The 23,343-nt window shown below is 30.6% G+C and overlaps 1 protein-coding gene across 1 annotated transcript in view; it reads right to left on the bottom strand.

Moving 5' to 3' along the window:
• Positions 1–2,032: 2,032 nt before the first annotated feature.
• The window catches only part of LOC136037300 (uncharacterized), a 33,269-nt gene continuing 11,958 nt past the window's right edge, over positions 2,033–23,343 (bottom strand). Inside the window, exons 3-5 of the mRNA XM_065719947.1 lie at positions 20,810–20,997; positions 15,011–15,169; positions 2,033–4,334 (exon numbers count right to left, since the gene is read on the bottom strand). Of these exons, the coding sequence (XP_065576019.1) occupies positions 3,423–4,334; positions 15,011–15,169; positions 20,810–20,997 (1,259 nt within the window). The 3' untranslated portion in view covers positions 2,033–3,422. The remainder of the gene's footprint in view (positions 4,335–15,010; positions 15,170–20,809; positions 20,998–23,343) is intronic.

Consider the following 23,343-nt stretch of genomic DNA (forward strand, 5'->3'; position numbering starts at 1 on the left):
CAGCTTGTCAAGGTGATCGAAGCAACACGTATTCTTGTACTAAACGACACAAGTTACATTCGAAGAGGTCGTCGCTACAAAATTAAGAAAAGATGGCGCTAGAGTGTTACAAATAACAATCTCTTCTACCAAAGCTTAAAATAATGCTTAGTTTTATGTGCTTAGTATTCAATCCCATTTCAAGAATTTTATTTGATTTTTGTTGTTGTGAAAAATCCATTAAAAGATGGAAGAACAGGACAAATTTACAATTTTTAACCAAGTTTTGATATTTCTCTGTAAAAAAAGAAACATCTGGTTCAATATTAGATTTATTTAAAATTATTTATTAAAAAAAATTGTTAACAGATTATCTTTTTTTTGGGGGGGGGGTACAGAAACACTTTTAAAATACATCAAAAATTTGTTTATATCAATTTGGTAAAATTCTAGTTTAGCTACTTTTTGCTATCCTGGAAAGGGGAAGCAATTAATTATAATAACGAGCGAAGTGAGTTTACGAGACCATGCCTCGTTAATTAAATATATAAATGTATCAGTTTAATATAATAACAAGCGAAGAGAGTTAACGAGGCAGTTTCGTTTTTAACTAGTTTTTACTGGATTCGCGTTACAAGGTATCTTTTCTTTACTTCCTTCTTTACTAACACCCTTCATTGAATGGCGAAGCTAAGCTCCCCCGTCAAGGTGAGCGAAGCAATGTCCAGAAAAGATTAAAAATGACGGCGTTATATATGTTCTTCAGCGATTCAACTGATACTCTGGCAACAATTTTGAGTAGAGATAATTCATTAGTTTAGTCTGCAGCAAAATAAACCTATTAACTACTTTATCAATTTATCCAAAATCGTTAAAAAATAGAAAAAAACTATTTTTTTTACATTTTAAATTATTTAATTAAGTATCAAAGCCGGTTTATGTAGGACAGCGGTATAATAGAGCAATTTGCAAATTTTGTTAGGCAAATTGTCTAATTTCTTCAATCCATCTCAAATTTAAGAACTCAATTCTTTTTTGTTCGCAGACGTTTTTCGGTTGTAGCTTAAATTAATTCCTAGGCTAGAATATAACTTATTTTTTATTCATATTGGGAGATCAGCGACATTTAAGCTGTTTAAGGGTTGAATAGCCATTCTGATTTTAAGCTAATTCTATTAGATGACTGTTTTAAGTCTAGCAGTTTCATTCCAAGCATTTGAAACGGGAGCCACGCCCCTCTTCCCACAATTTACCTAAAAGTGTCTGTGAATTTATAGCTGTCTAAAACCTACAGCTGTTCCCCTGTGCCATTAAACCAGTACAGACGTTAATCTCGATTAGGGGGATTAAGCTCAATCCTGTTTATAACGATCCCCCACGGTCTCCCCCACGTGTTAATAACGATCGTATTTTCAAATTTAAAAGCATTTGAAAATCATTCCCCTGACAGATCTTCCTTGGAAAATTCTCCTCAAATACAAAATAACAACCGTATTTATAAATTTTGAAGTATTTGAAAAATTAGTTTACAATTATTAAACTTGCCCGCCGGGCGTTGTTAGATAATTAATACCCAAAAATGCGACATTTGAACGAAAAGAATTGTCAAGTATTTGTGGTCAGGGATCTCTAATTTCAATCAGTGCGAAAAGTATTAAAAGGGTTTTGTACTTAAAACTTTCGCAACAGTTTAATCAATAGCTTCTTAAAGTTTCTTGGCAATCGGATGAACAGTTTAGTAATACATACAGGACACAAACAAAGACAGAGACTTGGTTTTGTGTATATGTATAGATGATTATTTATTTACTTATTATATTAATTTGCTTTTTTTTAGTATTAAAAAGTATTTGCGAGTATGTACTTAGTCAACTTATATCATATTTATTTATTTTTTACTTATTATAAAGTATTTACTTGCTTGAATCACAGCATGCAGTGTCATCTACTAAAACATCTCTACTTAACGCGTTGCCATCTCATACACAGACTCGACAAATTTGGGTGGCAGCAGTAGCAATACACGTAGTAACTTATAGTATACAACACTAGCTCCACATGCGTCTTGTTTTATTTCACCAAAAAAAGGTTCATTTCATCTAATTGAAGCAGTTTGCAGGAACTAAACCAGTCGTTGAAGCCTAATTATCAAAATTGATTGATTCCGCACTCTTATGGCTATTATCAACTCGCCTACTACAATACTTTTTCTTTATTATTTGGTATATATTCAGTGAATAAATTTAAGGGTACCAACTATTAAATCAGCATATTAAAGACCTAAAGCATTTTAAAGCCAATTTCTTATTAAAAACAATAAGACAATAAACGCCCAACACTGGACAAAAAATACCTTAAAACTTCTAAGTGCAAGTAAAGTGACCCTCGCATTATAATTATATTATTAAATAGGCTCGCATTAATTATAAATATATAGGCTGCTATAGAATGGAAAGTTCCTACCAGAAACGTATTCAAGAACGGGGTAGTAAGAGTACCCCGACCTCCCCCCAAAAACAAAACAACAACAACAACAATATTAACTCATACGATTATAAATCATCCTTAAATGAGTCATTCAATATCAGGTCAATTATACCATGACACCTCTTGATTTTAATTCTAAGGAAACATGGTAGATTTACTCCTTCAAATAATAAAAGAAAGCAGTGGCGCCGATACACGGAATTTTAGGGGAGGAGCAAAGACAGTAGGGTGGGGGGGGGGCCAAAAAGGACCAGTTAGCCATGCTAAATTAGAAAATAGCCCTCCCCCCTGCCCCCCTAATTGGCACCTCTGAAAGAGTCTCTGTTCCAGAACATGTGATTCTACTAATTTACATTACCTTGTTTGTTGTTTTAACAATACTTTAATCGATTATAATAATTTTTTTGCTTTTTTTTGCTTTTTTATCATGGGTTACTAGTCGAAAAAAGTTAATCAGCCTCAATATTTCGTACCTATATATTTCTAATATAGAAATGAAATAATTCTATGAAATAGAAATGAGAAGACGCTTTTCAAAGTCTAGGGGTGGGCAATTGCCCTCCCCCTAATTGGCACCCCTGAAAGAGTCTTTGTTCCAGAACATGTTATTCTACTAATTTACATTACCTTGTTTGTTGTTTTAACAGTACTTTATTCAATTACAATAATTTTTTTTGCTTTTTTATCAGGGGTTACTAGTCGAAAAAAGTTAATCGGCCTCAATATTTCGTACCATCTCCTCTCAAATAAACTTTACTAAGAATATGCGCCTGGTTTCTACAGCTATGTCATCTTGCATATGAGCCACGAGGAGGAAGGAAAAGGAGGAGGACAGACTTGTTTGGAGAAGGAAAGACCACAGAAAAAGAATTTGAAAAAAAACGCAGGTTAATTACATTAGATATCTGGCTTCTTTAGACTGTCTTTCAATCATGCCAAAGAACATACAGCACCATCTATTCAAGCCAATCAGATTCACTATCAGAGTCGATAACGAATTCAGGTGGCGGTGGAGGCTCTGGAGTATACTCTCGAACACCTTCAGCAATTTTTACGTTAATAGCTTCCCTTAGTTCCGTACTTTTATCAACGGATGAAGAATCATCGGGAGCTATGGGACTATGAACAACAACCGTTTGTTCCGTATTCTTTTCTACTGTTGGGGAAACTGCTGAAATATCTGGGGATGTTTCAGAAACTATGTCTTTCTTATGAAGAACTGGTGAGCCACTGTATCGTTCTAGCGGTTTCTTCACTACTACTGGTAAAGAGGGCTCTGGGAGAATTTCTGGCGTTCTTACATGGCTTAGGCCATCACCAAACATCGACTGTTGTGTAGGAGGGGATATAGGTTCACTACCATCATTACGTTTCACTGGCGGGATATCATAACTTTCTTCCTCAACTACCTCAGGATCGCTACCGTAAGCCTCTGATATAATGGGTTGAGCAATAACTTTCGATGACCTTTCAGTCGATTTCCTTAATCCTTGGTGGGTACTTACAGTTCTTTTAGGGTCAGGAGTTGCGGTTTTAGGTCCACCTACATTTGTTGTCAAGGCGTATGAACTGGGCAATTCATTGGCTTCATTTTTTGATGAGCCTATATAGCTACTACTGGACTCACTCAACCCTGATACAACGGGTTGAGATATAATCTTCGATAACCCTTCAGTAGACCTCTTAGCATCTTGATGATTGTTAATAGTTTTTGTAGGCTCGGGAATGGCGCTTTTAAATTCATTCGCTTTTAGTTCTGAGGTTGAAGTACCCGGTAATATCTTGGTCTCCTTCTTCGGTGCATGGCTAATATCACTACTGCTCGAACAACTTTTCTCTCCGGTATCTACGTAAGTTAAAGTGACTTCCTGAAAATATAGAACATTAAAAGATTAAGGTATAATTGAAAGATCAAGGCTTTTGAGTGTGGCACCATCTATTTTATATGTAATGATCACTACAAGAAATATTTTTTTAGTCAAAATGCTTCTTAAAAATGATTAAAACTTAAAACTTGATTTAAGTTAGACATATTATTTACGCTTTCATTTAAACTATGGATTTTAGGTCGTACAACTCCAGCTGTTGATGGATCATGCTTTGATAAACATAAGACAGTGTATGAGCAAAAAGAATAGCCAACTAGTTTAATAGTTTCGAAATAAACAGGACATTCCATATTTGTTTGGTTTTAAAAATCTTTATACAAGAAATTCTACAAATAGTTAAATCACTTAAAGCCTTTAAGTGTGATATCGCCGATCAAGGCCGCTGCATCCAGGCGGGAGAAGATTCGGGGGTTTGACCACCTCCCCCGACTCAGAAATGTTTGTCCAACTCAGATAACTTCGAAGACCACACTGCCTTTCCATGATTATTTTTATTCATGTCTTTTAGTTTTACTGCTGATGATGAACACTGTATATGTGTTCGAAATATCCAGTTAAATAATTTTATATCTATTCACTGTCAATAAAAAGGTATCATCCCTATTTTTGAACTGTTTTACTTTTGTCCAACTCGTAAAAACAAGAAAAAAATGCATATAAACAAATTTGTTATGTTTTTTAATCCCCCCCTCCATAAAACAAACAATTATCCACCCCAAAAATCATGGATCAAGACGTCAATGTCCATTCAAGTTGATTTCGCCATATTTGTGGCATAACACGTGAAAATTGAATTATATTTCAAGTTGCAAAAAGCACCAAAGAAACTCATATCACTGAAACTAATGCTTAGCGGAAGCGATTTAAATCTAAGACCTGTTTACAAGTGATAAATGATACATATTTTTTTTCTTTTATATTTTACATACTCCTATAATTCATATCGATTGGTCAAATCGATTTTTCTTTTAAAAAGCTAAAGCACCTTCCTAAAAATTATGAATTACACACACAGAAAAACCAGGTATTTGACGTATTCCTTAAATTTATATCTATCGGTCAATCCAACTTTTCTTTTAAAAGTTAAAATGACTTCATGCAAATATGAAAAGAAAAATGGAAGAATTGCTTACTTCACAGACAAAAGAACCCCAAAACAAAAAAACTACGCTACAAGTCACGTTAGAGCAAAGTAAATAACAATTAAGGGTAAGTACAAGATTTCATAAAAAATAGGGCGAATGAATTATCGACAGCAGTAACTCCTGATTTTATTGTTATCTGATTGAATTTTTTTGATAACCTCATCTCACATACAGGTGGCGTCAGTGCATAACAAGGTAGGACTTGAAAGTCCACGTCCAAGGTCAATGCCCATTCAAGTTGATTTCGCTATATTTGTGGCATAACACGTGAAAATTAAATTATATTTCAAGTTATAAAAAGCACCAAAGAAACTCATGAATCACTGAAATCAATGTTTAGCGACAGCGATTTAAATCTAAGAACTGTTTACAAGTGACAAATGATTGTATTTTTAGTGAATACCTTGCCAAAGTCACCACATTAAAGGTGTTTATATTACATTCCATGCTCTCTCATCTATTTGTTTCTTAAAAATTATTTCCTATTTTTTAGGCCACCTAACGTAAACAGCAGCTTTCAGAAGGGTGACGGGAGGGGGGTTGTAATAAATCAAGAGGATCAGGGAAAGAGAGTGCAATTCATGGAGTGGGATTTAAAGAGAATGGAGTACGGAGAATCAGTGAAGACTGTTTGAAAGAAAAACAAAAAATTGAGCAAAAATCATACGTCTTAATAGTAAAAAATTAAATCTTAAAACTATTTAATCATTTCTATCTCATAGAATCACAAAAATTTAACTCTTAAAAACTTTTAAACATAATAAAATCTCAATAATAGAAAAAATGTCTTCATTTAAATCTTATCAAAATTAACTGAATCATTTCTTTTTCATCAGATCACATGCAAACTTAAATCTTTAAAAAACTCAAATCTTAATAAAAAGTTGAATCCTAACAAAACCAATCGGGTCATTTCTTTTTTATAACATATCATGAAAACCTCCATCTTAGAAACCTTTACTCTTAGCGTTAATAAAATCTTAACAACAAAAACTCAAATCTTAATATAAATCTTACCAAAGCAAAGTGGATGCTTTCTTTTTCAAATAAAACTTAAATCTTATTCTTAATAAGAAAACAGTATTTTATAATTACTAACAAAACCAAATGGATAATTTCTTTTTCATAAGATATAATAAAAGTTTAAATTTTAAAAACCTTAACTTTTGATTTTAGTAAAATTTCATTAAGACAAAGAAAACTTGACTCCTAATATAAATCTTATCAAAACTAAACGAATCATTTCTTTTTCAGAAGATCACATAAAAACCTTAAAAAACTTTATTGTTAATTTTACTAAAAATCTTCATAAAAAACGATTAAATCTTAATATAGATTTCAGCTAACTAAGGGGATCGTTTCTTTTTCATAAGACTTAATATTAATATTAACAAATGCTTAATACTGAAAGACTTAGTTTTAACAAGATTTATATTAAGACCTAATTTTATTTATTATTAAATCTTATCAAATTAAGAGTTAAAGATTTCTAAAATTCAAGTTTTTATATGATCTTATGAAAAAAAATGATCCACTTAGTTTTGTTGAGATTTATGTCAAGATTTGAACTTTTTTGATTACTAAGTTATTAAGGTTAATAGGAATTTATTTTTTTAACTTGAGTGTATAAGTGATCTTATGAAAAGGAAATGATTATGAAAAAGAAAAACTTACTCTTAATAATAATTCTAAATATTAATTAAGTCTTAATAAAAAAACTTAACTGTTAATTTTAATAAAATCTTAATAATAAAGAAAAGTTAGGTCTTAACGTAAATTTTGTCAAAACAAAGTAGTTCACTTTTTCATAATATCAAAAAAAAAAACTTAATCTTAATTTAATTAAATCTTAATTTAAAAACTAATCTTAATCTTAGAAAAACTTAAATCTTAAAAAAAAAACCTCAACTCTGGTTTTGATGTAAAAAAACTCGGATTTTAATGTGAACTTCAACAAACTAAGTGGATCATTTCCTTTTCATAAGACTTAATCTTAATATTAACACGTTGCTTAATGTTGAAAGACTTCATCTTATTAAAAACTGTAAATCTTAATACAATCTTAAAAATATCTAAATATAAACCTAAACACAACTAAGTGAATCATTTTTTTCCACAAAATCACACATACACTCAAATTTAAAAACGAATAACTATTAATTTAATAAAATCATAATTATTCATCTTAATAAAATCTTAAAAAAAATACTTGAACCAAAATATAAATCTTAACATAACTAGGTGAATAATCATTTCTTTTAACTCAGATTTTGATATAAAAGACCCAGATTTCCACATAAATTTCAAAAAACTAAGTGGATCATTTCTTTTTCCTTAGACTTAATCTTAATACTAACTCTAAATCTTAATAAAATCTTACTTAAAAAATTTCTAAGTCTTAGTATAAATCTTAACACAACTAAGTGAATCATTTCGTTGTCATTAGATCATACTAAAACTTATATATTGGAAAACCTTAACTATTAAATTTAATAAAATCTTAACAATAATAAACAAATTGGTCTTGATATAAATCTTATTAAAACTAAGCAGTTCATTTACGTTTTTCATAATATCAAAGAAAAACTTAAATCTTAAAAAACCTTACCTCAAGCTTTGATGTAAAAACAGACAGAAATATTAATATGAATTCCAATAAACTAAGTGGATCATTTATTTTTCATAAGACTTAATCTTAATAATAACTCTAAATTTTAACGAAACCTTATTAAAAATAAATAAATCTTAGAACAACTAAGTGAATCATTTCTTTTTCATAATATCATATAAAAACTTAAATCTTGGAAAACCTTAACTCTTAATTTCAACAAAATCTAAAGAATAATAAAAATTAGGTCTTATTATAAATCGTATTAAAACTAAGCAGATCATTTTTTTTTCACAATATCAAAAAAAAGCTTAAATTTTTGAAAAACATTAACTTAGATTTTGACGTAAAGGGGCTGAGATTTAATATGAATTTCAACAAACTAAGCGGATCATTTCTTTTCATAAGACTTAATCTTAGTATTAGCAAAATGCTTAACATTGAGAGACATAAGATAAATAATAATAAGATAAAATCTTATTAAAAAATTCTTCAATCTTAATATAAATCTTAACACAACTAAATGAATCACTTTTTTCATGAGATCATACAAAAACTTAAATCTTGGAAAATCTTAACTCTTAATTTTAATAAAATCTTAATAATAATAAAAAATTAGGTCTTTACGTAAACCTTATTAAAACTAACCAACTCATTATACTTTTTCATAATATCACAGAAAAACTTAAATCTTAAAAAAACATAACTCAGATTTTGATCTAAAAAGACTCAGATTTCAATATTAATTTCAACAAATTAAGTGAATCATTTCTTTTTGGTAAGACTTAATCTTAACATTTACAAAATGCGTAATATTGAAAGACTTATTCTTAATAATAACTATAAATCTTAATAAAAGAATTCTTAAATGTTAATAGAAATCTTAAAGCATTTCAGTGAATCATTTCTTTTTCATAAGATCACTCAAATAAAAAAAGAACAACTATTAATATTAATAAAATGATAAATTGAAAACTCAAATTTTGAAATAAATCTCAACAAAACTAAGTATATAATTTCTTTTTCATAAGACCAAAAAAAACTGAACCTTATGATTATTTGTTTTTCATAAGGGCACATAAAAGTTTGAGTATTAAAAAGCCTCAATAAGAAAAAGGGACTTGAGTCTTAATGCAAATCTTACAAAAACTAAGTGAATAATTTCTTCTTATCTTAATAAAATCTTAATAAAAGAAAAAAAAAAAACTCAAATCTTAGCATAAATTGCATCAAACTAAGTGGATCATTTCTTTTTCATAAGACTTAATCTTAACAAAATGCTTAATATTAAAGGACTGAATCTTAATATTAACTCTTATTGTTAATAAAATCTTAATAAAAGACTTAAATCTTAATATAGATCGTATTAAAACTAATTTGAATTTAACACAGCTTAAATTTTTACGCAATCTTAACACAACCTAAATTAAAAAAAAACTGTTAATCTTAATAAAATCGTAACAAAAAAGATACAAAATAGCAAAAAAGTAAAGTTTTATTTCCCTGCATAAAAAACTAGTTATTTTTTTTGATGATTTACTATATACACAATTATATATATAAATATATATATATATATATATATATATATATATATATATATATATATATATATATATATATATATATATATATATATATATATATATATATATATATTTATATATATAATATATATAATATATAACGAAAAGAGAAATCATCAATGCAACAGCACAAACACATTAAAAAAAAAAGAAAGAAAGGAGCTAGAAGGAGAAAGGGAAAACTGTTTTCTTAAATTAGTGATTAATATAGACCAGCACTTGAATGAGGCCTTAACCCTACTCATCCATACAACCACATAGGTCAAAAAGCATAGCCATACACAATCAACCATAAAGAATAATCCATGGACAGGCAGTCATGTCGTCAATAAGTATAAGTCGTCATTTAGCAAACAATAGAAACAATAAAGACAAATAATTCAGAGGCAACAACCCAACACAAGGGCTCATCAGGAGGAATACACTTGCACTTTAAATTCTCTACCCAGTCAAGTGTTGTGCCTACCACAGAATATCCATGGCATCTCCGTGTCAGGTATCACCCCCAAAATACATGCCTATGAAAAAAAAACCCAGCAAATGTAGAACAACCAAGTAACACCAAAACAAACTTATCCTGTTAATATATTCCTCTTTTTAGCAACAATAGATAAACAAAATGTGATAAACGTGATATACATATATATATATATATATATATATATATATATATATATATATATATATATATATATATATATATATATATATATATATACATATACATATATATATATATATATATATATATATATATATATATATATATATATATATATATATATATATATATATATATATATATATATCACGTTTAGCTTGCATACAAAGTATCAAAATAGGTTACTTTAGGCTAAAATTATATTTAATGTGTAATTATATAATATATATTATGTTATACATTAATGTGTTTTAATTTTTTTTTATATTATTACATGTTCATAATCCCATTCCATTGAATTTGGCTTGGACAGAAAATATAGCTACTACAGAAAATATAATCAATAATTATTATAACGAATGTTATTATAATTATTATAAAAATCAATAATTCTTTCTTAACAATAAAAAATTATACTTTCAAATAGACTATAAAATCGATGATTATGCTCGCAAATTTGTCCATTTTAAAATGGACAACAAAGCAGCAAACGTTTTTTTTTTCTCGAGAATTTTTTCACTTATATTCATAGATTCTTCACTTATAGATTTTTATAGACGCAAATAGACTTATAGACGCAAATGAATTGGGCTTTACGTAACTACATCTTTTTAACTAGATGATTGTTTTGAATTATAATCATAGATTAAAAAAACGTTTTCTACCTTTGAACCTATTTTCAAAACGAGTTAAAAAAGAATATTTTTTACACATGTTTAACCATGGCATAAAAGCTTTGGCACTGAGCCAATGTGGTAATGAAACGGGAAACTAAATGGCTAAAATCAAAACAATGAACCACCTTTTCCTTTATCAGAATCCATTTTATTGTTTATTTCTCAACTGGGTTTGATTGTAGACGAAGGTTGACTAACTATTTTATTATAGTAACAAGTAATAAAAAAAAAGTTTATTTCTTAACTGGTTTCGTTTGTAGATGGAGCGTGACTTACTATTATAATATAGTAACAAGACAAAAAAAAATTCCCCGACAGCCTAGATAAGATAGAATAATCAGACAAAAATGTTTTATGCATATTTGTATTTTCTCTGAATTTCCATTACGTCTTCTTTCCACTACCATATACATATTTAAATAAATAATATAATATATCTACAATACTATATTTATCTTACAGTCTAGTGGGCCTGATTAAAAAAAATAATTCTTTTTTAAAACAATCGAATTTTTTTTTAAAGCTCGACCCATATATATATATATATATATATATATACATACATATATATATATATATATATATATATATATATATATATATATATATATATATATATATATATATATATATATATATATATATATATATATATATATATATATATATATATATATATATATATATATATATATATATATATATTTATCCATTATAGGGTATAAGAAGAGAGAAATAGCATAATTTTAATATATACGATATTTAGAATACTTAATATGAATTAATCATTGGTGTTTTAAAATTTTAATTGCTATTTTTCGGTTTCATTCTTTAGGCACAGCATAACAAGCTGTAGCCTCTGCAATCTGTTAAACCCATTATCTTTTTGTTTTTTCATTAATGAGTTTATTGATTAAGAAATCTACTCAACTTAAAACTAACAGGATTTGTGTGTAATGGTTCGTCCACCATTCAGATGTGAATATCCACCATAATGGAATTTCCAGGGAGGATGCTTTCGGGGGGGGGGGGAGGGGTTAGATGTTGGTTAACTAAAAAAAATTGATTTTCTCCATTAGAAATAAAAATACCCTTTAACTGGTATTTTCATTGAAAATGTCTTTTTTGCAGAAAACTAAAACAAGAAAAGATCCCACAAATCAAAATTTAAAAAGTATATTTTAGCCCCCTTGCGTTTTTGTGAGTTGACGTCACCCAGCCCCCTCCGTAAATTTTGAACAGCATCTTCTTTGGTATTTCCACTAAAAAAGAAAAAACAAATTGTCCTCATCTATTGATTTGAAAACATTCCTTTTCCGTATCTTTATTTTAACAAGTGGGAAACATCCGTACCCCCTACCTATTATTCGGGAACTGTGACCCACTGGTGGGCTATTAAAACAGCTGAGTTGTTACGCAAAAACTACAGTTAGAAGCTATATATGAGTCAGAATATTAAAGTAAGTCCTAACTTAATTTAAACCTAGTCTGGCAAAATGAGAAATTTGATTAAATTATCAAAGATGAAACCTATGTAATGATTCATGTGTTTATTTTAACTAGTCCTTGACATAATCATCATAGTCAAAAATTCTTGATTTAAAGTTACTTTTCTTTCCCTTTCCACTCACTTTCCTTTCTCTCAACTAAATTCGTGTTTCCTTTATTCGTCTTCAGCAACAATCGACTTTATTCAGCTTGTCACTTAAAACTAAATTCAGACTTACTGTGATACCCTCCTTCATGATGGATTTTATGCTGTCAGTAGAGTTTTGAATAAGAGGTTACTTAATATATTCAGTAATTATGGCAATTACTCAACTTGCTACTAAGAGAATGAATTCAGACTTACTGTGACACACTCCTTCTGGACGTGTTTTATACCGTGAGCAGTGCATTAAATGAGAGATTAAGTGATATGTGATATACTCAGCAATGATTGTAATTATTCAGCTTTTCACTTAGAGAACTAATTCAGACTTACTTTGACACATTCCTTCAGGATGGGTTTTATACTGTTGGGAGTGCATCGAATTTGAGATTATGTGATATATTCAGTTTATATATCAATTACTCAGTATAATAATTAATTGAGCATATTATTCAGTATATTTATTAATTAATATTCAGTATATATTAATTATTAATTAATCATCAATATATTAATTATTAATTATTCAGTTTAATATATTGTCGCTTAAAACTAAATTTAGACTTACTGTGGTACCCTCCTTCACGATGGATTTTATGCAGTCAGTAGAGTTTTGAATAAGAGGTTACTTAATTTATTCAGTAATTATCGTAATTAATCAACTTGTTACTAAGAGAATGAATTCAGACTTGCTCTGACACACTCCTTTTGGATGTATTTTATACCGTCAGCAGTTTATTAAATAAGAGGTTATGTGATATGTTATATATTCAGCAATGATCACAATTATTCAGCTTGTCACTTAGAGAATGAATTCAACCTTACTTTGACTTACTACTTCAGGTTGGGTTTTACACTGTCAGCAGTGTATGAAATGAGAGATTATGTGATATGTCATATATTAATGATCGTAATTATTCAGTTTATCACTTAGAAAATGAATCCAGACTTACTTTGGCACACTCCTTCATGATGGGTTTTATACTGTCAGCAGTGTATTAAATGAGGGATTATGTGATACGTGACATATTCAGCAATGATCGTAATTTTAAGCTTAGAGAATCAATTCAGACTTACTCTGACACACTCCTTCAGGATGGGTTTTATACTGTCAGCAGTGTATTAAATGAGAGATTATGTGATACGTGACATATTCAGCAATGATCGTAATTTTTAAGCTTAGAGAATTAATTCAGACTTACTCTGACACACTCCTTCAGGATGGGTTTTATACTGTCAGCAGTGTATTAAATGAGAGATTATGTGATACGTGACATATTCAGCAATGATCGTAATTTTTAAGCTTAGAGAATTAATTCAGACTTACTCTGACACACTCCTTCAGGATGGGTTTTATACTGTCAGCAGTGTATTAAATGAGAGATTATGTGATACGTGACATATTCAGCAATGATCGTAATTTTTAAGTTTAGAGAATTAATTCAGACTTACTCTGACACACTCCTTCAGGATGGGTTTTATACTGTCAGCAGTGTATTAAATGAGGGATTATGTGATACGTGACATATTCAGCAATGATCGTAATTTTAAGCTTAGAGAATTCATTCAGACTTACTCTGACACACTCCTTCAGGATGGGTTTTATACTGTCAGCAGTGTATTAAATGAGAGATTATGTGATACGTGACATATTCAGCAATGATCGTAATTTTTAAGCTTAGAGAATTAATTCAGACTTACTCTGACACACTCCTTCAGGATGGGTTTTATACTGTCAGCAGTGTATTAAATGAGAGATTATGTGATACGTGACATATTCAGCAATGATCGTAATTTTTAAGCTTAGAGAATTAATTCAGACTTACTCTGACACACTCCTTCAGGATGGGTTTTATACTGTCAGCAGTGTATTAAATGAGAGATTATGTGATACGTGACATATTCAGCAATGATCGTAATTTTTAAGTTTAGAGAATTAATTCAGACTTACTCTGACACACTCCTTCAGGATGGGTTTTATACTGTCAGCAGTGTATTAAATGAGAGATTATGTGATGCGTGACATATTTAGCAATGATCGTAATTTTTAAGCTTGGAGAATTAATTCAGATTTACTCTGACACACTCCTTCAGGATGGGTTTTATACTGTCAGCAGTGTATTAAATGAGAGATTATGTGATACGTGACATATTCAGCAATGATCGTAATTTTTAAGCTTAGACAATTAAATTCAGATTTACTCTGACACACTCCTTCAGGATGGGTTTTATACTGTCAGCAGTGTATTAAATGAGAGATTATGTGATACGTGAGATATTCAGCAATGATCGTAATTTTTAAGCTTAGAGAATTAATTCAGACTTACTCTGACACACTCCTTCAGGATGACTTTTATACTGTCCCCAGAGTATTGAATATTTGGTTGGAAGCTTCGACTTAGTTTTTTGTACACTTGATTCATAATCTTCTTAATCTTGTCATTACATTCTTCACGCGTTTTCTGGATTTCGAGTGAATGTTTCCTCTGAAAGATGGAAAGGTATTTTGAAAATACTAAAAGTTATTCTTACCAAAATTAGTTGTTTTTTAAGTTTCCTTCCTTCACAATAGGATATAACGTATTTATTTATACAGGCATTTCAGAAACCTTCACCCCCCCCCCCTAGATTCGGAAACCATTTTGGAAGCTTTCATCAACAAAAAAATAAGCTATAAAATAAATTTAAAAAAAACATATAAAGAAAAAGAAAAAGCAAAAGAAAAAAAACTAACGATAAGAACTCACATTTTGGTATACCAGTTTCTCTGTATTTTTATTTTGTTTTATTTATAAATTGATTCTTGATTCCAGATAAGTAAAATATAGTACCAAAACAGTCATTTGTTACCCATTTACATTAGAAATCAGTTTTAGATCATTTCTGTCAGAGCTGTGATCAACTAAAGTTACTCCTGAAACTCTCCTCGTTATTCATATATTCTGCAACTAAGCAAAAGATTAACTACATTCACAAAAATTCACTAAAAATTGGGTTTTAAAGCGTTTTCGCTTAATTTATGATCGATAACATATACAGTAATCCTCGTTCATCTTCATGCTGTGTACCAAAGAGTATTCGTAATGTACAAGAGATAAAATGGTAAATATATAATTTTGGCTATATGTTTGCACATTCGCGGGGGGAGGGGTAAGATATTTAGACAGTGTGAAATCAGAAAACAATTATTATTTCATAATATGCAGAACAATTGAAGCTAACACATTTTGCATGCAGACCAGCTATACTTTACCACCACCCCCCTAAAGTGCAAATACATAACACAAATTTGTTTCTAAAGTATTATATTTTTATCATACTTATGTATATTTCATTAGGATTAACCTAACTTCACTTGTTGAGTGGTCAGCGCTACAGATAGATAGATAGATAGATTTATTCACACGAAACCCCAATTGGGCCATGGTGACATACACAAAACAAGTGAAAAGAATACAACAACAAACATAGACTGAAAAGACATTAAACTAATTATTTACTAAAACATCACGATACCTCATACCTACCGGGACGAACTTTCCAAAATCCGATCTCTCCCCCCAGCCTCCCTATATCATAGAAGTACCATTGTTCTTATTATTAGACTGATAAAATGCCAAGTGTCATCAAACGCAAGATGGTGTTGAGTTTTTGTCAATATTAGGACCAATTCACACTCATGAAAGTTAGACATACTTTTTGCTGTATAGCTTCATACTTTTTACTTTTCACTTTGTATCTTTACTTTTGTAAGTATTTACATTTTTATACCGAGCAAAGTACACTCAAAGCACAGTTGGCCTAACCGAATATCGAATTTACAGAGGTTTGGCTACACAGCGAGGAGAACAGAAGAGCATATAAGCAAAAAAAGCTTCAAATTCCTTCCACCACCAATACAGTATCTAGTACCTGAGCCTGTAATACCTAGACTACACATTCAAACATTAATGCAGCACCGCATTTATTGCTTTGAAAATTAAGTAAATTTAAAATTAAGAAAATTAGTAAGAAAATTTAGCCGTAAGTTCGAGTTAAGCACCAAATTTGTTGCTGTCTAGTTTTTGAACACGGAGGCAGCAGCTGGAAAACAGGAAGGGCGATTTAACGGGTAAGAGTGCTTTTCATTTCTCGGTGGATTTATGTTTACAACATCGCCATATTTACATAGTAGCTAAGCGTGTAATAAAAGAAATGCCCAAGCCAATGCATAGTCGCACCTGTTGACAGCAAAAGCTAAGATTTATGAGTGATGCTTTTTTTTTAAGAAGAAATAAAAAAATATTTTTATAGAAGAAAAAAGTATAGCTCACAACAGCCGATTCTCACCTTGAGCCTTCCACCATAGAGGCTAAAAGCAGGAGGACAGAAGAAAACAAGGCTTACAGCAGTCAATTCTGACCTCGACACTACCACCATGAAAGAAAAATCTAGAGAACACAAGAAAACATACCTCACACCAGTCAATTCCAACCTCGAGCCTACCGCCATGGAAGAAGAAAGGAATAGGACAGAAGAAAGCATGGCTTACAGCAGTCGACTCCAATCTTGCGCCTAACAACACGGAAGAAGAAAGCAGGAGGACAGAAGAAAACATGGCTCAAAGCAGTCGACTCTGACCTTGAGCCTACCACCATAGAAGAAGAAAGCAGGGAAAAAAAGAAGAAAACACGGCTTAGAGCAGTCAATGTCGACCTTGATTCTACCACCATGAAGAGGAAGGCAAGAAGACAGAATAAAATATGGCTCACATCAGTCGATTCCCACATTAAGCCTACCACTATAGAAGAAGAAAGAATGAGGACAGAAGAAAACATGGCTTACAGCAGTCAATTCTGACCTTGATCTTACCACCATGGGAGAAGAAAGGGGGCAGAAGAAAACATAGCTCACAGCAGTCAATTCCAGCCTTGAGCCTACCACCATCGAAGAAGACATTTCTGACCTAAAGCAGCCGATTCTGACCTTGAGCTTACCTTCATGGAAGAAGAAAGCAACAGGACAGAAGAAAATCTGGCTCGCAACAATCGATTTCAACCTTGCGCCAAACACCATACAGAAGGAAACATGGCTCGCAACAGTCAATTCTGACCTTGAGAAAACACCATTGAAGAAGAAAGCAGGAGGACAGAAGAAATTTTTTTCTTGGCACAAGAAATGGGTCAAGAAGAAGTGGTTAAAGACATATCAAAAGATTATAAATAGAATCTTTCGAATTAAATCAACAGACATTGATTATTAAAAACAATCAAATTCAAACAACTTAGTAATTAATAAATCTTCAGGTACCACCACTTTGAACCATATTCGATGGTACATTATTTTCTTTGTGAACGTTAAAGCTATAAGACGTGATTCTGATTGTAATAGAATTTCAGACCTGTTGGATATCGAACGTTATTTAGAAATTATTTATGAATTTGAATAACATTGAAAATGGATATGATAATAAAATCATTCTACATAATATAAACTAAGAATTTTTACTGTTCAGAATTATAACATTTTTATTTAAACGCAAATATACATACAGTCTAAAAAAAAGCAGTACACAAGCCTAACGGCATATCCCCACGTAATATTCTATGTTCCATGCGTAATGTTTTTACTAAAAATTATGTTCCATGCGTAATTTTTAGTATATATATATATATATATATATATATATATATATATATATATATATATATATATATATATATATATATATATATATATATATATATATATATATATATATATATATATATATATATATATATATATATATATATATATATATATATATATATATATATATATATATATATATATATATATATATATATATATATATATATATGAAAAGAGAAATCACCAATGCAACAGCACAAACACACATAAAAAAAAAGAAAAAAAGGGAGACAGAAGGAGAAAAGGAAGACTGTTTTCCTAAATTAGTGATTAATATAGATCAGCACTTGAATGAGGCCTTAACCCTACTCATCGATACAATCACATAGGTCAAACAGCATAGCCATACACAATCAACCATAAAGAATAATCCATGGACAGGCAGTCATGTCGTCAATAAGTATAAGTCGTCATTTACCAAACAATAGAAACAATAAAGACAAATAATTCAGAGGCAACAACCCAACACAAGGGCTCATCAGGAGAATACACTTGCCTATAGGGTTTCGGCATTTTAAATTCTCTACCCAGTCAAGTGTTGTGCCTACCACAGAATATCCATGGCATCCCCGTGTCAGGTATCACCCCCAAAATACATGCCTATGAAAAAAACCCCAGCAAATGTAGAACAACCAAGTAACACCAAAACAAGCTTATCCTGTCAATATATTCCTCTTTTTAGCAACAATAGGTAAACTAAATATGATAAATTTTACCAAATCACAAATAATAACACTTTGCAAAAAACCTGAATGAACCAAACAATTATAGAATTCATCTTTACCATGTGGCTATTTAAAAAAAAAAACCGCTCTATTAGAAACACAATTCAAAATAAATGGCGCTGCACCATCATTTTGCGAACCTCCGAAATTAGCCGAAAATTTCTTTAAGTATTTCCAGATAATTCTTTTGGTATTTATTTAAAAGTTCGTTATAATGAGAACTAAATTTTTTAAATTGCCAAGTTAATTTATTTGCAGAAAAACCTCTTAATATCAATTTTTGGCTTAAGATTTTACATCTATTTTTAAATTCAATATAATTACTACAAATCCTTGCATAACGAAGTAACTGTGAGAAAAATGACGAATATGTGATATTTGAGTGTATATAACTTTCAGGGAATGGGAAACTAATCACTTCAAAATCAAAATCATCCGTTTTATTATACATTTAAAACTTAATTTAGTATTATCAGAAATATTAATATTTAAATCTAAGAAATGATCTTCATGACCAGCGCCATGACTAGGTTCAAGAGTAAGCTCTGATAGATATATATTTTTAGAAATATCAATGAAATCCTTACAATTTAAGACCAAAATATCATCTAAATATCTTTTATTATTTGACAAAACATGTTTAAAATCATTTGGATTATTCTTATCCGTCATATATTTATATTCTAGTTGACTTAAAAACAAGTCAGCTATAAATGGGCTGGCATTCCCCCCCATGGGAATTCCCACGATTTGCTTGTACAAATCACCACCAAATCTTATATAAGTATTGTATAAAACAAATTCTAATAACTCAAAAATCATATCCAAGCTGTAACATCTCAAGTTAACAGTAGTCTTAAAGCAATTTATATATATATATATATATATATATATATATATATATATATATATATATATATATATATATATATATATATATATATATATATATATATATATATATATATATTATATGTTTATATTGCTTATAATATGTTTATACCGCTATACTATGCTGTACTATGTTTGCTAACTATGTTATTTATAACTAAGTATTTTATTTTTATGCTTACCTACGGTTTTCATACGTAAAAAAATAAGACGGTTTTGATACCATTCCCTAGCTGATATTTAACTCTATCTTTCCGCCGAATTACATTTTTAGTATTTGGTGTTTTTCAGATTAAAAACACTTGGAAAACTGGTTAAAAATCTTTGAAAAATGATAATTTTCTCCAATTTTTTAAGCCGATTTGGAATATTCTTCAAGAAAACGTTCAGATAATTACGGAGTTCTCTGTGAATGGACAGCCTTGAGACTAATGAATCCAGTGACATCAGTATTCCGTCCTTTTTGTGTGAGTTACAGCTGTAGGATTATCGAAAAATGCCTTGTTTCAGAGCAAGGTTGGTTCAAGGTTCAAGGTTCAATCGGGTTAAAAAAAGGAAATAACTAAATTTAAAGTACACTGCTCTGTGACAAAACTCACGTTGAAACCCATTAGACTCACGTTGAGACCCATAAAACCCAAAGGCCAGTACTGAAAGTAAAACAATTACTATATTTGGTAAGTGCATAAAAAAGGCATTGAGTAGAGTGTTAATCTTGTCCCTAATATTAGTTATGGAATCTCAAAATAAACAGAAACACAGAGAGAGAAAAATTAGTAACAGAAAAGCTGAAAAAAGGGTATACACAAAAAACCATCCTATCTGATATCAACTCACATGAACTTCAACGACATGCGTTGCGAGCTTGTCCCTGGAGTTCATTGCAGTGTCTGCAAGTAGTTTCGTCTCCTTCAAGTTGGATTCTATGGAGCGTCTGGTCGCCAATTCAGCCTTTAATTTGTTCCCGATTTCATACTCCTTAGTTTTCAAAAGCGCCTCTAAACTTGTAATTCTAGATCTTAGCTCTAAAAATAAGAAAAGAGCAAAAATGAGTTCCAAAGCATATCTTAATATACAATAATTCTATGTGCAATACATTCGAGAAAGCAGTAGAGACAGAACGAACAGAAGCCGAAAGCCCAGATTTAGTTCTACTAATGAGAAGAATATCGTCTGCATAAGCAAGATATGAGACATTTGAACTACCTAAAAGGTAAGTTGTTGGAAGACTATTCAAAATATCAGCAATACAGATTTCGTAAATTGATGGAGATAAAACTCCACCTTGTCTTACGGAGATCTTTAAAATAGAAGGATAAGATTTAATATGAAGGAAAGAATGACCATACCAAAATTTTAATAAAGAAACAATAGAAACATTCACTCCACACTTAATCAAAGAAAACAAGGCTTGGGAGTGAACTACAGAATCAAAAGCCTTAGATAGATCTAAAGAACAAAAATAAAGATCATCGCCCTTCCCGGAAGCATCAGAAAGCAGAGTAGAAAGAACTTTATGGGCATGCTGACATCCCAAACCAGGCTGAAAACCAAACTGGTCAACTCCAAAATTTATATTATCTGTTATAGAAGGGAGAAGTAAATACTCAAGGACTTTGCTTAAGGTACAAGAAACAGTGATAGGACGATAAGATGAACATGAAAATGGATCTTTTCCCCTTTTTAAAATAGAAGTAACTGTGCCACACAAGAAACTGTCCGGCACGACAGAACAACACAAACACATTTGAAAAAGTAGTTGTAAATGTAAAAAGTAGTTGTAAAATGTAAAAATTGTAAATGTAAAAGTAGTAGTTGTAAAAGTAAGAATTTTAATAGCCAGGTAAATTGAATCATAGGATATGGGTAATATATCCTGCTGAGATAGAGCAGACGGTAGCATACGTTTTAAAACAGCTGAAAAACGGGAATGAACTGCATAATTAATCCGGGAAAAAATAGCAGCATAATGCGATTCCCGAGCTGACTTAGAAATATAATTGCAAGGACCATCACTAATAATTTTACTAGAATTTAAAACTTTTTTCCAATCACTTGGGTTTGATGGAAAATCAAGACCCCGAAATCGGACTGCACAAAGGTATTTCTTATAAGCAGATTTAGTGGGATTTTTAATACTGAAGACAATACCAGAAGCAGGCCTTCCGCATTCTGACCATCTACGCAACCATAATTTTGCACGGTTCTCAATCGACGTCAACCCTGAATCATTATTCCACACAGGTTGACGACTCCCTAACCTAACTCGTTCACAAGGGACAGCACAAGACTCAGCGTTTTTCAAACACGAAATAATTTGAGAATAGAATGTAAGTATAGGACTGATCTTTTGGCACAATTTTATAATCAAGAACTAAATCTAACAAGCAGTCAGTTCTGTCCGAGTTATCTAAAATATTGCAGTTCAAGTCACCAACAATCAGATATGTAAGTTCGGAATCAGCGAATTGCTTCACAGCTGAGCATAACGAGGAGTAAGCATTCCACGTGCATTTTGTGGCAAATAAGTGTTAATAATAACAGTATTGCCTAACTGGATGGCAAGAAAATGATCGTTCGAGCATAAGCAAGTGGGATTTAGACCACCTAAACTCCGCTTCGCAAAACATACCAGCCCTCCAGAGGGCCTGCTAAAAGTTGTGCGGGCATTTATAAGAAATAACTGATGTGATGTACTTCGTTGTAGGAAACTGGAACTGGTGGAAGAGAGCAGGTGTTCCTGTAAACAGACTATATCATAGTCATTTATGAACTCGTCGATCACAGAGGCTTTATCCTTAGTTCCATTAATATTTAAAGAGAGTAGGGATATTGAGCAAACCATCACTTGGCAGCAGAAATCAATTTTTTAAGGACTTGACATTTTAGGCTAAACGACACATGCGGACCACCACAATTCGCACATTTCGCAGGGAGTTTACAGGGAGAGTCTTTCGTAGAGACATGAAACATATATATATATATATATATATATATATATATATATATATATATATATATATATATATATATATATATATATATATATATATATATATATATATATATATATATATATATAGTAATGTAAATTGATGAGCATATAAGTTACATTATAAAGACTCCTGTATTTGTGGCATCTACTAACCGATTTTGAAACATAACTTGAAAATAAGAGATGCTTCGAATCCTGACGTAACCAAATTGTAAGTTTAAGCTAAAGCATAAGTTTTGCTTTATACTAGTGGTTCCCAACCGATTTTGGGCCATGTCCCATATTGGCATTTCTAAAATTTTAATACCACCCCCCCTCCTGACATATCAATCTTGTAATTCAAAATCTTACATGTATTCGCTGGAGGACGACCCAA

Source organism: Artemia franciscana, chromosome 16 (assembly GCF_032884065.1).
Source record: "Artemia franciscana chromosome 16, ASM3288406v1, whole genome shotgun sequence".
Classification (NCBI taxonomy): domain Eukaryota; kingdom Metazoa; phylum Arthropoda; class Branchiopoda; order Anostraca; family Artemiidae; genus Artemia; species Artemia franciscana.